Source organism: Mytilus galloprovincialis, chromosome 13 (assembly GCF_965363235.1).
Source record: "Mytilus galloprovincialis chromosome 13, xbMytGall1.hap1.1, whole genome shotgun sequence".
In the NCBI taxonomy this organism is placed as follows: Eukaryota; Metazoa; Mollusca; class Bivalvia; order Mytilida; family Mytilidae; genus Mytilus; species Mytilus galloprovincialis.
In genome coordinates this window covers 9,133,986-9,150,562 of record NC_134850.1, presented here as the reverse complement: position 1 = coordinate 9,150,562, position 16,577 = coordinate 9,133,986, and the positions used below count along the sequence as shown (strand labels likewise).

The 16,577-nt window shown below is 33.2% G+C and overlaps 1 protein-coding gene across 3 annotated transcripts in view; it reads right to left on the bottom strand.

Moving 5' to 3' along the window:
- Positions 1 to 413: 413 nt before the first annotated feature.
- Positions 414 to 16,577, bottom strand: part of LOC143057051 (uncharacterized) — a 53,509-nt gene continuing 37,345 nt past the window's right edge. For 2 of the 3 annotated variants that reach the window (XM_076230277.1, XM_076230278.1), the window contains exons 8-9: positions 15,183 to 15,221; positions 414 to 1,843 (exon numbers count right to left, since the gene is read on the bottom strand). In XM_076230277.1, the coding sequence (XP_076086392.1) occupies positions 1,014 to 1,843; positions 15,183 to 15,221 (869 nt within the window). In that variant the 3' untranslated portion in view covers positions 414 to 1,013. The remainder of the gene's footprint in view (positions 1,844 to 15,182; positions 15,222 to 16,577) is intronic. The other variant, XM_076230279.1, reaches the window with a different exon arrangement.

The window sequence follows — 16,577 nt, the reverse complement described above, 5'->3', positions numbered from 1 at the left end:
CCTTTATAGCATGTTGTTGGGTGTGAGCCAAGGCTCCGCGTTGAAGGCCGTACATTGACCTATAATGGTTAACTTTTATAAATTGTTATTTGGATGGAGAGTTGTCTTATTGGCAGTCATACCACATCTTCCTATATCTATACTTAATTTTATTGTATGAGTTATCATAATTTGCAAAATCTTCAGCCATTGGGTCTCTTTAAATCTATTTTGAGGAAATGTTTACCCACTATGAAAACCATTATTATGCAGTGACTTATTTGATTTAAAGGCTACTTTTAACAGAGGATTATATCATTAGTATAAAATCTACAAAAATATAAATTGACTTGTGCTTTAATAAATAAAGCCATCGAAATTTGCTCAGTTTGTTTTCACTGAAATAGAACATGCAGTTTTCCTAAGCCCTAGGACAGATTTAAAATATTTATTACGATTCATTTTATAGCAAGATTTGTCTTCTAAAGACAATGTATCACAAACAGATTATGTTATATACATTAAGTGTCACCAATTTAGTTTTTAATCCATATTCAATCCTAGAAAAATTAGCCTGAACCGACCTCCAGTCGATCAATGACTCTGTAATAAGGAGTCCCAAAAAGTGCATTCATGCTTAAATTCACATTTTTGTTCTTCATATATTTAGAACATATTGAAGATGCTTTTTATTCATATTTCAAGAAATGGATGATCGTAACATATTTTACTTACTCCTTTTTAACGATGACGTTTCCGTAGATATACCTTTTTCCAGTAAATGCGTCATCTGTTGATATAAACTGTGTTCGTTTTGAGAATATTTAAATAAATTTACCTATTTGAAAGATGTACATGTCAAAGAAAAAAAACATACAAACGTTTTAGTCAAGAAGAAAACTTGAAAGAATAACGATGCTCTTTATGTTAAAAAGATACAATTTAGGTTAGGTACTCCGTGCAAATTGGGTTATGTAACATTAATTTCAAAAACATATCAGATTCCAAATTAACTCATTGTCTGAAAGAAATATTTATGTTAATTTATGTTTCACGTCAAAAAGAAACCCTTTTTCGTCTGTATAATTACAAACAAAAAGAATATTTTCTTTTTTGTCAAAATAAATTCCGTAGGGCCTATTCAACCCATCTGATTTAGTTAGAAGTTCTCTATGATGTTTACCATCATCAGATATAACTATTACAGTATGTGTCTCCTCATTAGTCACAAACACATTCCCCTCATTATCTGTTGTCACACGAGTTAAATCTTGAAATTTATCATTTTTAAACTCCCACATTAGTTTACCATCTAAAGAGCAGCAGTATATTGATGTATCGTCTATACAGACCAACCTGTCTCTGTCTACTGTAATGTCGTGAATACGGCGTGAAGGTAACGGTATAGTACGTATTACTTTACCTGTCAGGTCCATCACATGTATTATACCCCCACCAACAACAACGTACAGGTTATTATCATTATATGATATTCCCCGGCAGTAACCACTGGTTTTGATTGTACTGGTGACAGAACGTGTAGATATATTTATTATCAGTATGGTAATGTCATATATACAGCCTACTGCTACAGTGTTACTATCTATCTCTGTTATATAATGTGGTGTATAGGACAGAGGAATGTGATGGATATCAGTACCGTCTGAATTACAAATAATAAGTCGGTTATCACAACAGTCGGTAAACACTAATGTATTGCCTGTTTTGATACAGCTAGTAATGGACTGACTTTCATTCTCAGACTTTTTAATATTTAACTGTTGACGTAAACTGACAGAAACAGGAAGGTTGTATTTGACAGGTGTTTGAGCCTGGGTGAATGATTCTTCTGTGCTTGTGTTTTCTAAAAGAGAAAAAAAAAACATAAAAAAATACCTGAAAACAATGGATTGAATGTTGTAATATAAAGGAGCAGAAATATAAATTCCAATACAAGCACAAATCATACAAACACAAAATTCAATATGGATTGGTAAACTATTGATAAAGTTATTAATACTGATACAAAATATCATAGGGGAGGAAACATCCGAACAGGTGCATATAACAATCAAATATATATATAACAAGTAAAGTGATTCAATTCAAGTATTCAACAATTTGAACTTATTTTTTCTTTGAGTATGACAGTTGTTATCCATTCGTTTGCTGTATTTGAGTTTTTAATTTTGAATTTTCCTCAGAGTTCAGTATTTTTCTAAGTTTACCTTTTTGTAACGTATCTCTTCATTAAGTACAGTATGAAAGTGCTAACTGGAAAGCAGCATTGGTATGATTTTTTGCGGATTGATTTCATTTTCATCGATTACTTATTATTTTTCTGTTTTATTTTTGCTTTTGCACATTATCCTGGACTTTGTGTTACATTCGGTTTAAGGGATAGTTATTTATTTTCAGCTCTTACCAGACTAAGATTTTCATTTTTAAAATCTGTACCGAATTCAAAGAGTGTGTTAATGAAAGAGTTTGAAAACAAAGGAGAATTGTGTTGAGTATATTCATGTCTAGGACAGACTTATGCACACGTTATTTGTTTGGTGCTATCTATCTATGTCATGTTGTCAATGATGTATAGGCTTATTTTATTCTTCTTGTCCTAAAGTGTTTGGTTTTAGGGTTACTTATAAATTTATCGTCTTTTCCGCTTCTTTTTCTCGGAAATCATAGAACTAACTAATAAAAAAAAACATTAGATAATGGAAAAACTTTGTCTCAATGAAAAGAGGAAACAAACAATATATATTGGATAGATTGAGTTATTGATTGTTGGTTGCTTAACGTCCAGTGACAAATATGTCATGCATGTTTAGGACGAAATCATTAGACAATGAACAAAATAAGAAGATCCCGTGAAAGAGGTCAACCGGCCAGATAAAGGTCGGGAAAACTGTAGGGTATATTGGGAAGTGGGCATGTAATTTGCCTTGAAACAGGCAACTTACGGGTTCAAAGGGTTGTTACAAGGATTTTTAACTTACAGACAACGTGGCACCTTTCTACACGTGGCATCGGATTTAGCATCCCCGTCCTGACCAGACTTGCCTGAACATTTCGCACAGTCAAACAGACGCCAACGTTAACACAAGTTGTATTGGAACTGGCAAAAATTACATTACTATACACCTTAGCACAGAAAAAAATCGGTTACGCTCAGTTATGGCACTAAGCACGCTTTTCAAGGGAGCATCCAATCACAGGATAAAGAAAAAAATTGGCACAGATATCAATATCTAGGTCTGAAAAGGGGGGGATTGTTGCAAGTAGTATACGGTAGATATGCGGGATGTATAGGTGTATATTATTGCATTGCATTGTGTACTGTACTTTGATCGTAAGCTTAATGTGCCATAGGCCAATAAATGGACCTATGCAATATCTGAAAAATGCCACAAGGCCAATATTTTGGCCGTCAATATTAATCATATCTTTAAATACGGCTTTATGTCTCTTAAAAATGTTGAAAATAAGTTGGTTTGATAACTACGACAGTTAAATTCAAATAATTTAACGGTTTTATTTCATATACTGTAAACAATATAGTTTGACGTTGACGTTTTTTTCGTCACTTTCACAACAACAACACTTTCACTGCGACCATACCACGAGTTATCCGATTGCAACACGATCTTGCCACGCTTTAACTGTGATTATAATACGTTCTTACCACGATTATACTACGTTCATACCGCGATCTTACTACGTTATAAGTAATAACGTTAACATCCTGTTCTATATCAATACAATTCCATTCATTCTATGTCTGATTTAAAATAAATAGATTTCTCAGAAACAATACAGTCATGCCGCCAAAATCTTCTAAAACACGCGAATGTGGTGGTAGGGGTTGATGTAGAGGCAGAGGGAGCTCTGATAGTAACGAATTCTGATCAAGCAGAGATTTCGGACCGACCAATCCAAACCTAAATTACAACCTTTTGCTGGTCAAATGACGATATGTAAGTGAACGATAGCAGAGATGACACAGATGCGTCAATAGATATTATATATGAAAATGTGGTATGAGTGCCAATGAGACAACTCTCCATCCAAGTAACAATTTATAAATGTTAACCATTATAGGCCAAGGAAACGGCCTTCAACACGGAGCCTTGGCTCACACCGAACAGTATAAGTTATATGGTTCGCTACTGACCCCATACGGATCCATAGAGGGTTAGTAAAATTCATAGGGGTGAGGCCGGAGGCCGAATCCCCTATACATTTTATTCACCCTCTATGGTCCGTAGGGGGTCAGTAGTTAAACGTATAACGAATTTATCGCACTCTGGACTTTTTATGCTGCGTTATGTTGAAAAATAAACAATGGAACACAACAACATCGATAGATGACGTCACCATTAACGCGTCATGAACCCCCTATGAAATCTACTAACCCCACACGGTCTCTTAGGGGGTCACCACGTGACGGCGTTAAACCAACCACAACGTGATATTTTACTCGCGGTGCGATAATAAGATATAAAGGGCCCCAAAAATTACTAGTGTGAAAACATTCAAACGGGAAAACCAACGGTCTAATCTATATATAAACGAGAAGCATGGTTGAACTGTAAGAGAAAATTGGCAAGAACTACATACAGACAAACAAAACCTGGAGATATATAATATATTTTATGTGAAAATGATAATGAGAATGATGGTCGTAGTATGAACGTAGTCAGGTCGTAAATAGGGCGTGATGAGGAAGGCAAGGGCGTGCTACAATCGTACTATGGTCTTGAACAGCGTGGTATAAACGTGGCATAGTCGTAGTGGAAGCGTAGTTCTTGGGTCGCTGTGAGAACGTGATGGTCGTTGTGAGGTCGTAATAACGTCGCTGTGAGATCGTAGTGCAGTCTCTCCGAATAGAATCACGCTTTCGCTACGCTCTCGCTACAATGGTACAGCGATCTTACTACGACCGTAGTGAGCTCTCACTACGCTTCTACTACGACCTGATTTACCCACGACCGCACCACGATTATTTTCAACATGTTCAAAGTTGGCCACGCTCATCACGATCTCAAAGACCTCACTACGACCGTGATACGACCTTACTGCGATCTACATGACACGATCGTACTACGATCATCAAACTTTGCATTTTTTACACAGATCGTAGTGCGATCGTGGCCTAGTGGGACTGCGGTATTAGAATACTGCCAAATCTTGACAATTGTAGTCATATATGAAACTTCAAATTTTAAAGAAAAAATGGTTATTTCTTATATGTGTTGGAAAATCCTTTATACTATCGAAATCCTCATATGTGTTCTATCAAATTATTATCTATATGTTATAAAATTAGGATACGAAAATTAGGGATTATCGGGCTAAAATTGAAAAAAAACGAGAGTAACAAACTACATCTCGTTAGAACTGTGGTCAATGCATATTGCAAACTGTGCATGGGGAAATCCGAGATGAACCAATGTAAACAAACGTACACTGCAATGAAAATAGTGAATACAAAATTTTGAAGGAATGAATTAAATCCATCAAATCATTTAACAATATGTTGAGGAAAAGAGTTTGATTTAACACATGGAAACGCATGGAAAATAAAAAAAAATATAATATCATAGCTCTATCAATTCATTTTTTTTTCATATGCTACACGTGCTATGTTTAATTTTAATCAATGCCACAATCCGGTAAACTTCGAAATGTTCGCTATTCTGGCATTTCTGTCTTCATGAAACTGATCACATATTATTGATAGAGTATATTGATTTTGTCATACTTTAACATAGAGTTAAATCATATCTTTGGCTATCCTATACATATCTGTAGAGTATAGATTTAACAGAAGCACTTTCCGTCAGCACGTGAATTTCTTAAAATCTTATCTAATGATTATTTCACCTCCCCCTATAACCAATCCCCATCTAAAAAATAAGCACAATATCCCGATGTTCAAAAGAACAAATGTAGTCAATGTACAACCGTTAGAAAAAAGAAGTGATAATTCTACAGGAAGTATCATAGTAAATATAACCAAAGGCATTATTAAAAGTTTTTCGGTATGTCAATATAATAAGTTATAATGAAGCGGGGTTTGCTTTTTTATTTTTTATTTTGTGTGTGTGTTTGGGGGAGGGTCGGGTGAGGGTGCGCGTATCGTGAATGTTAACTGTAAATATATGATAATGATCGTGTGTTGCTACTTTTTGTTTCCGACTGAACACAATAAAGGTTCGTTGAAGTCCAATTCTTATTTTGCTGCCGAAAAAAGGTCATACTATAAACATCTCAGAAATTTAATATTTCTTTTTGAATTCACATAAATCATTTATTTAAATGCCAACATATATTCGCATTTCTTTTTCATTTTTCTAATTGGAGAAGTGAGAAACCCCCTTTATATTTCAAAACATATTTATAGATAACCACGAATCTCGCTCAAATTAGGTAGAATAAAAAAAAAATTAAAAAAACATTTTCCAAAAAATCTTCAAAAATATTGACAAATTGTTTTCAATTTCATGAACATAAAATTAACGAACCTGAATGTTAACAGACAATTGAAAAATATATTGCGGTTTGCAAAATTATTTCCTCTGAATAGCTAAGACATTTTTTTTTGCGAACTTATCGATTAACTCGACTATTGATTGATTTCTTATTGTACATTGCATATTGAAGTATCTACAGCTTGATATTTCAAAACGTAAAGTTTCAGGCAGAAGCGACCCCCCCCCCTTATGACCCATCGGCAAAGTTTAAGACGATTATTGATACGTTGAACATGCGATTTAAATATCTGTATACACATTAAGATTGACCAGTCTTTGGTTGGAACACGTGCACGCTCTGTAATGACACAATATATACCGTCAAAAAGCCTCAAATTTGGCATTAAAGTTTGGATGCTGGTTGAATCTATTTCCGGTTATCTTATGTATACATAGAACTGTTTACAGAAGCCGTCGTTTTGGGAACCTCAAAGTAGTATGGTACATGTAGTTAAAAGTCTTCTTGCTAGTTGTTTATTTGATAAAGCTAGGGTATGACGTGTTTTGCGATAGTTTTTTTAGTATCACTAGCATTAAAAACTGCTTGCAAAACTATGGGAGGAGGCCCTCGGAATGATATATTCACAGCCTTCTACAAATATGAAAGGAAACCGTCAAAATGTGAAAGAAATTTATTGTTTAATCTTGTACAAACATTTATGATAGATTCGTACATTCTTTATAAAAAAAAAAACCTCAAACAAGCCTCGTCCTCTATCACAGTTTATTCATGAAGTAGTCAACAGAACACATAAGAGATCGATTCCCGGGTCAGTTAGAAAATCGGAAGTATATATAAGGGTAAAGTGAAAGATTGTGTCGAATGTTGTTATCGAAAAAACGATAGAAGGTACATTATAGATGTCTCCGCGGTGTACACAGTCTGTATTTCAACCGACATTTAGTTCTGTGCGACGAACAGTACCATTTTGACATTTACAAAAAATAAAGTTTGTCACATGTTATTTAGAATTTTATATCATTATTTAAAATAATGATTTCTTAAATATATAATAGTTATTAGTTGTCAACTGAGCCCCCCCCCCCTTAAACAAAGGCAATTTACTTTAATAACACTTTTTTAAAAACGTTAGATTTCCCGTGGAAGATTGTTCTAATTGGGCACTCTGGCTTTCCGCCAACAAAATAAAACTGACTGTATCAATAGAGTACAGAAAGAAGCGTTAAACACCAACAATTAATTAAAATGCAAGACAAAGAATACGTAGAAAGTAACTATGCAATGTCTTATAATCTTATCTTATCTTATAATGATGCAGGGAGCGATTTTATGGGGAATTCAAATCATTATGTTATTGATACATCTATATAAGTGAGTTTTATCAGCTGTTGCATGAGGCCAAAAAAATTATGTGTGTTTACTGTACCTCTACCTACTGTAATTTTTATTCCCTACCCTAAAGTTTTTTATGACATTTTAAATTAAGCACTGTTAAAGTCACAATGTTGCTCCCATAGACCCAATATAAAAAAAAATCCCTACCTACCCTGGGTTTTTTTTCAGCATGTGACAGTAACCACACATACTTTTTTGTTTGGCCTAATGTAATTATATATATCACTTGTGAAAATGAATGCCTCAATTAAAAAAAAGGTACATAACAAGAAATTAAAAATAAAACTACTAAAATAAGACAAGAAAGATCATAGTTCATAATCATCCCATTCTAGTAGAATTTGACATTTTTTTAATTGCAACCTGATTCTTCATAAATTTACTACGTGTATATCTTCTTTGTTTCCTTGTATATGGTTTTTATAAGCCATACAATCATGTGAAAAAAACGTAAGTATTCACATATAAGCACACGAACAAAAATTAAAAGTAGATATGGTAAATACATAAATGATGAAAAAAGAGATGTGGTAAATACGTCAATTATGAATAAAAGGATATGTGGTAAATACGTCAATGATGAATAATAGAAGATGCGGTTAACATGTCAATGATGAATAAAAGATGATATGGTAAATACATCAATGATGAAAAAAGGAGATGTGGTAAATACGTCAATTATGAATAATAGGAAATGTGGTAAATACGTCAATGATGAATAATAGAAGATGTGGTAAACATGTCAATAATGAATAAAAGGAGATGTGGTAAATACGTCAATGATGAAAAAAAGGAGATATGGTAAACATGTCAATGATGAATAAAAGATGATATGGTAAATACATCAATGATGAAAAAAGGAGATGTGGTAAATACGTCAATGATGAATAAAAGGAGATGCGATAAACATGTCAATGATGAATAAAAGGAGATGTGGTAAATACGTCAATGATGAATAAAAGGAGATGTTGTAAATACGTCAATGATGAATAATAGAAGATGATTTAAATGCCAACATATATTCGCATTTCTTTTTCATTTTTCTAATTGGACAAGTGAAAAATCCCCTTTATATTTCAAAACATATTTATAGATAACCAAGAAATTTCGCTCCAATTAGGTAGAATAAAAAAAAAAAAAAAAAAAAAAAACATTTACCAAAAATCTTCAAAAATATTGGCAAAATGTTTTTAATTTCATAAACATAAAATTAACGAACCTGAATGTTAACAGACAATTGAAAAATATATTGCGGTTTGCAAAATTATTTCCTCTGAATAGCTAAGACATTTTTTTCACGAACTTATCTATTAACTCGACTATTGATTGATTTTTTATTGTATATTGAAGTATCTACAGCATGATATTACAAAACGTAAAGTTTCAGGCAGAAACAATCCCACTTATGACCCATCGGCAAAGTTTAAGCCGATTAATGATACGTTGAACATGCGATTTAAATATCTGTATACACATTAAGATTGACCAGTCTTTGGTTGGAACACGTGCACGCTCTGTAATGACACAATGTATACTGTCAAAAAGCCTCAAATTTGGCATTAAAGTTTGGATGCTGGTTGGATCTATTTCCGGTTATCTTATACATAAAACTGTTTACAGAGGCCGTCGTTTTGGTTCTGTGTCAGATGGGGAACCTCAAAGTAGTATGGTACATGTAGTTAAAAGTCTTCTGACTGCTAGTTATTTATTTGATAATTAAAAGCTAAGGTATCACGGGTTTTGCGATAGTTTTTTTTAGTATCAGTAGCATGAAAAACTTCTTGCAAAAATATGGGAGGAGTCCATCGGAATGATATATTCACAGCCTTCTACAAATATGAAAGGAAAACCATCAAAATGTGGAAGTTTAATCTTTTTCAAACATTTATGATAGATTCGTACATTCTTTATAAAAAAAAAACCAAACAAGCCTCGTCCTCTATCACGCCAACAGTTTATTCATGAAGTAGTCAACAGAACACATAAGAGATCGCTTTCCGGGTCAGTTAGAAAATCGGAAGCAAGAACTTCGAAGAATAGCTAACGGCAAAGTGAAAGATTGTGTCGTATGTTCTTATCGGAAAAACGGTAGAAGGTACATTACAGATGTCTCCGTGGTGTACACAGTCTGTATTCCAACCGACATTTAGTTCTGTGCGACGAACAGTACCATTTTGACATTTACAAATAATAAAGATTGTCACATGTTATTTAGAATTTTATATCATTATTCAAAATAATGATTTTTAAAATATATAATAGTTACATGTATTAGTTGTCAACTGAGCCCCCCCCCCCCACCCCCCCCTAAACAAAGACAATTTTTTAAAAACGTTAGATTTCCCGTGGAAGATGGTTCTAATTGGGCACTCTGGCTTTACGCCAACAAAACACAAAACTGACCATCTCAATATAGTACAGAAAGAAGCGTTAAACACCAACAATTAATTAAAATGCAAGACGAAGAATACGTAGAAAGTAACTATGCAATGTCTTATAATCTTATCTTATCTTATAATGATGCAGGGAGCGATTTTACGGGGAATTGAAATCATTATGTTATTGATACATCTATATAAGTGAGTTTTATCAGCTGTTGCATGAGGCCAAAAAAAGTATGTGTGTTTACTGTACCTCTACCTACTGTAATTTTTATTCCCTACCCTAAAGTGTTTTATGACATTTTAAATTAAGCACTGTTAAAGTCACAATGTTGCTCCCATAGACTCAAAATAGAAAAAAAAATCCCTACCTACCCTGGTTTTTTTTTCAGCATGTGACAGTAACCACACATACTTTTTTGTTTGGCCTAATGTAATTATATATATCACTTGTGAAAATGAATGACTCAATTAAAAAAAGGTACATAACAAGAAATTAAAAATAAACTACTAAAATAAGACAAGAAAGATCATAGTTCATAATCATCCCATTCTAGTAGAATTTGACATTTGTTTGAATTGCAACCTGATTCTCCATAAATTTACTACGTGTATATCTTCTTTGTTTCCTTGTATATGGTTTTTATAAGCCATACAATCATGTGAAAAAAAACGTAAGTATTCACATATAAGCACACGAACAAAAATTAAAAGTAGATATGGTAAATACATCAATGATGAAAAAAAGAGATGTGGTAAATACGTCAATTATGAATAAAAGGATATGTGGTAAATACGTCAATATGAATAAAAGGAGATGTGGTAAATACGTCAATGATGAATAAAAGGGGGTGTGGTAAATACGCCAATGATGAATAAAAGGAGATGTGGTAAACACGTCAATGATGAATAAAAGGAGATGCGGTAAATACGTCAATGATGAAAAAAGGAGATATGGTAAACATGTCAATGATGAATAAAAGGAGATGTGGTAAATACGTCAATGATGAATAAAAGAAGATGTGGTAAACATGTCAATAATGAATAAAAGGAGATGTGGTAAATACGTCAATGATAAATAAAAGGAGATGTGGTAAATACGTCAATGATGAGAAAAAGGAGATGTAGTAAATACGTCAATGATGAATAAAAGAAGATGTGGTAAACATGTCAATGATGAATAAAAGGAGATGTGGTAAATACGTCAATGATGAATAAAAGAAGATGTGGTAAATACGTGAATAATGAATCAAAGGAGATGTGGTTAATACGTCTATGATGAATAAAAGGAGATGTGGTAAATACATCAATGATGAATAAAAGAAGATGTGGTAAATACGTCAATGATGAATCAAAGGAGATGTGGTAAATACGTCAATGATGAAAAAAAGGAGATGTGGTAAATACGTCAATGATGAAAAAAGAAGATATGGTAAACATGTCAATGATGAATAAAAGGAGATGTGGTAAATACGTCAATGATGAATAAAAGAAGATGTGGTAAACATGTCAATAATGAATAAAAGGAGATGTGGTAAATACGTCAATGATAAATAAAAGGAGATGTGGTAAATACGTCAATGATGAGAAAAAGGAGATGTGGTAAATACGTCAATTATGAATAAAAGGAGATGTGGTATATACGTCAATGATGACGTCAATGATGAATAAAAGGAGATGCGATAAACATGTCAATGATGAAAAAAGGAGATGTGGTAAATACGTCAATTATGAATAAAAGGAGATGTGGTAAATACGTCAATGATGACGTCAATGATGAATAAAAGGAGATGTGGTAAATACGTCAATGATGAATAAAAGGAGATGTGGTAAATACGTCAATGATGAATAAAAGGAGATGTGGTAAATACGTCAATGATGAATAAAAAAAGATGTGGTAAATACGTCAATGATGAATAAAAGGATATGTGGTAAATACATCAATGATGAATAAAAGAAGATGTGGTAAATACGTCAATGATGAATAAAAGGAGATGTGGTAAATACGTCAATGATGAATACAAGGAGATGTGGTAAATACGTCAATGATGAATAATAATGAATCAAAGGAGATGTGGTAAATACGTCAATGATGAATCAAAGGAGATGTGGTAAATACGTCAATGATGAATAAAAGAAGATGTGGTAAATACGTAAATGATGAATAAAAGGAGATGTGGTTAATACGTCAATGATGAATAAAAGGAGATGTGGTAAATACGTCAATGATGAATAAAAGAAGATGTGGTAAATACGTCAATGATGAATCAAAGAAGATGTGGTATATACGCCAATGATGAATAAAAGAAGATGTGGTAAATACATCAATGATGAATAAATGGAGATGTGGTAAAGAAGATGTGGTAAATACGTCAATGATGAATAAAAGAAAATGTGGTAAATACGTCAATGATGAAAAAAGGAGATATGGTAAATACGTCAATGATGAAAAAAGGAGATGTGGTAAATACGTCAATGATGAATAAAAGGAGATGTGGTAAAGACGTCAATAATGAATAAAAGGAGATGTGGTAAATACGTCAATGATGAAAAAAAAGAGATGTGGTAAATACGTCAATAAAAGGTCAATCAAATGGTTAGACACCTCTTCCATTATTCTGTCAAATATTTTTTGAAACATTCAACTTTTATTACTTACGGTACATTGTTTTGTTAGTTTACTGTTCGTTTTTTGCAATTTTATTTTTTCTTTTTCTTTTTTTGTTGCGAAAATCAACTAATTTTTATACTTCTTATGTTTATTGCTCCTCTCCTAAATATACTCAACCGCCACGGTGTGCAATGAATAAATCGTATGCGTCCTATGCGTGGAGAAAGAGTAGCAAACGCATTAGGAACCTCAACGTTGAATATTTGATATTATAATCTTCAAAATTTATGACGTCATCAACGACAAGATCTTAGTTTTAACCAGTATTTACTTTCAAATATTATATTGCTAAACAATAAAAGGGTTATTGCATGAATATTGGGGAATATTGTCCCTCGTAGAACTTGTATTGCACTCGCATGCTCTTGCAATATACAATTCTACTCGGGACAATATTCCCCAATATTCATGCAATAACCCTATATTATCGGTGACGTCGTAATATTGTTACGTTTATAACGTCTTGGCAATTTTGAAATTTGGTCTTGGCATTGAAAGGGTTAAAGATAGAACTACGTCTGCCATTATACGTTTCTATTCAATACAACATAAAGTATAAAAATAACGCGACGTCACAAAGATAGTGGCCGTACCGAAATTTTTTACAATAGGTACGCACCACCATTAGATTAGAAATGGGTGAATGTATTAGATGACTCTTATACGATTTTGTTTTGTTTTGTTTTGAAGATCCTTATGTTGCCTATTTTGAAGAGTCTAGATGCACAATACCCTCATGTTGTAGCTGTCAATATTTCATAGTGTTTTCCAAGTCGATCATCAGTCATGGCTGACTATTAAATGTTGTCTTATTTGAGTGCTGTCAGAAGGTGAAATAATAATAAATATGGTCTCTACGGAAAAAAGATATATCTTAAAAATCGTATGTTATTTGGTTACTTATCGATTAAGTGCAACCGCAATGATGATTGGGGTTATTACTTTTTGAACTCTTGTCTCGTTTTTGCTTATTTGCTTTGTCTTTATGCTATTTTTTTCCTTGTTGTCATATTTTGTTTTTGTTTATAGTAATCAAGATTATAACAAAATGTTGACTGATATACCCCTATTTTAGCTCACCTGGCACGAAGGGCCAAGTGAGCTATTCTCATCCCTAAACGTCCGTTGTCGTCGTCGTTAGCTTTTTTTTCCATTTGAACTCCGTTTAGAGAACTACTGTAGAGAATGGAACTAAATATGTTAAGAATGTTCCGTATGAAGTACTGACTTAGTTTTGTTACTTTGAAGTCATTCCATCATCCAAGATGGTCGTCATCAGGAGACTTAGTTTAACATAGGACCCTTAGGAAATGCATACAAATGACTTCTTTTAGAAAACTACAGAATGGAATAAAAGCAAACATGGCATAAATGTTCCTTATGTGGTGCCGATGCAGTGCTGCTTCTTTGTTGCCGGTTTACTGTTCAAGGTGGTCACCAGGATTTGTTTATAAAATAACGGGGTCAATATCGAACCAACTTTGGTCTAATTCATTATTTGGGTATCTGTTGTAATTTTTATCTATTAGTATTTTTACATGATTTCGAAAACCAAATTAGAGTCAGGTGAGCAACATAGGCTGAGCGCCTCTTATTGTCATTTATATCCTTTTATGGTTGTATTTTCTGTTCACACATTGTTGTCGATAAAATGGATTTATATGCAACTGTCAAACGAGTGAGATATTTATCTAGCTATAAGAAAAGGGTTAATCCATCATGTTCTATATATAAGAAAATATTGAACCTAGCCTGGTATATGATAGTTGTTTACCATTCGTTGGATGTGTTCGAGTTTTTGATTATTCCATTTGATGAGAGACTAGGATGCATGAGTACGATTTAATAAATATTATGATATAAAGATGTGGCATGATTGCAGAACAAATCAAATTTCAACTGATTCATGTCTGATATAACAACAGTAAATCAAATATAATGAACAGCAGCAAACTACAGACACATATAGATTGTGACTGGATTAAACAGATTCACTGGCGTCAAACTATCTTCCAACCCTGACAACGCTGTGTAACATACAATATACACGAGAAAAAAATGAAAATCAGTTAAAATGGACGAAACAAACACAAACACTAAAGGCACAAAATACATGTCTGAGAGTACTCGTACTTACCTGAAGCTAATTTAAAGCCAATCTAAACAATTTTAAACTCATGTTAAAATTAAGACTAAATATCTCTTTGACTGGACACATGTTAGATGTTACATGATTTTCTGTTGGCTATCGAACTTACCCTTAGATGTTACAGAGTGTTTTGATGGTTCTTTTATTTCTGAAATAGATAAATAAAAAAAGGCTTCGATTATATCATTTGAACAACAATTTAGTTCAATTAAAAGGTTCAGAGTTTTTTATTATTATCTTAAAATCCACCATTTCACAGTACTTGCACATTAAAAGTACTTTTATTTTTTTAATAATCAGCTTGCAAATGAATAGATGTAAAATAACCCTAGGGTCATTGGGGAATAGAAATTAGGTCACTAAATATCTTCCCTGCCAAAGTTGGACGCCCTCTTGGTTGTACAAGATGTACACGTACACAGTCACGTTTGGTCTGAATTGGACCGATAAATCGGAAGCCTCGTACAGAGAGAGTGCCAGACTCTGCACGTAAAGATTTAGAGGGGTTAGAAGGAGGTCTGTTACTTTTTGTCTCTTTCCAATTTACCCTCATTTTCAAGTGGAAGCCACAATTATACCAACCGTCATCCCGGTCGTTCCTTTTGTATTTATTGTTAATTTGCTCTCGTCCTTAATATGCATAAATATGCGTCACTTGCCGTAAAGCAATCAATCAATCGTCTTGAAAATGAATGAAATATTTGACAACGGTTTTAAGCAGACACCAATCAATTAATCTATGACTTATGAAATGCTTGTCATTAAGAACATATTTTCTCTGGTTTGTGAACTAAGAGCAATTGAATTTTGTAATTATGAGGAACTGTAATATTATAAAAACCGACACCATACCACGAGGTCTTTCGTTTTTGCAGTTATCTGGTCGGGAGCAGATTTTACAACTAACCTTTCGTACTAAGCTTGGACAAATTGTTCAAAAATCTTTTTCGCAGAGATTAGGTTTTGTCGCAAGGTTGCTTTGCAGGATGTGTCAATAAGCATCCACATCGAAACAAAATAGGGAGGTTGAATAAAAAGGTTTTTGTATGACCATGTCACGCTTCCTGTGGTTAATCTCTTACAATACCGCTTTACGAAAACCGTAGTTGGTCTATTGGAAAGCTTAACCTTTGACCACAGGTAATCTGTCGTCAAAATCTCAACACTCTCCGTACCAGTCCACACACTTTGATAATGGATTGATTGCTTGATTGTTGGAAACTTAACAAAAAAAGACACACATTTCATTTATGTGCAGGGCGAAAACAAATCAACAATAATTTGTGGGTTGACTTTTAAATCTGTTCTTAGTTTGTGCCACTGATCTATTAGCAAAAACTATAAACCAATCAATCTACGTCAATCCATCTTATTTTATTTGGTGAATCGTAGATCCAATTCATTTTTGTTACAATTGTGGTATCAGAAAAAGTCAATAAATAGTTATCAAAGGTATCGGAATTACAATTTAATACACAAGACGCGCGTTTCGTCTACACTAGAC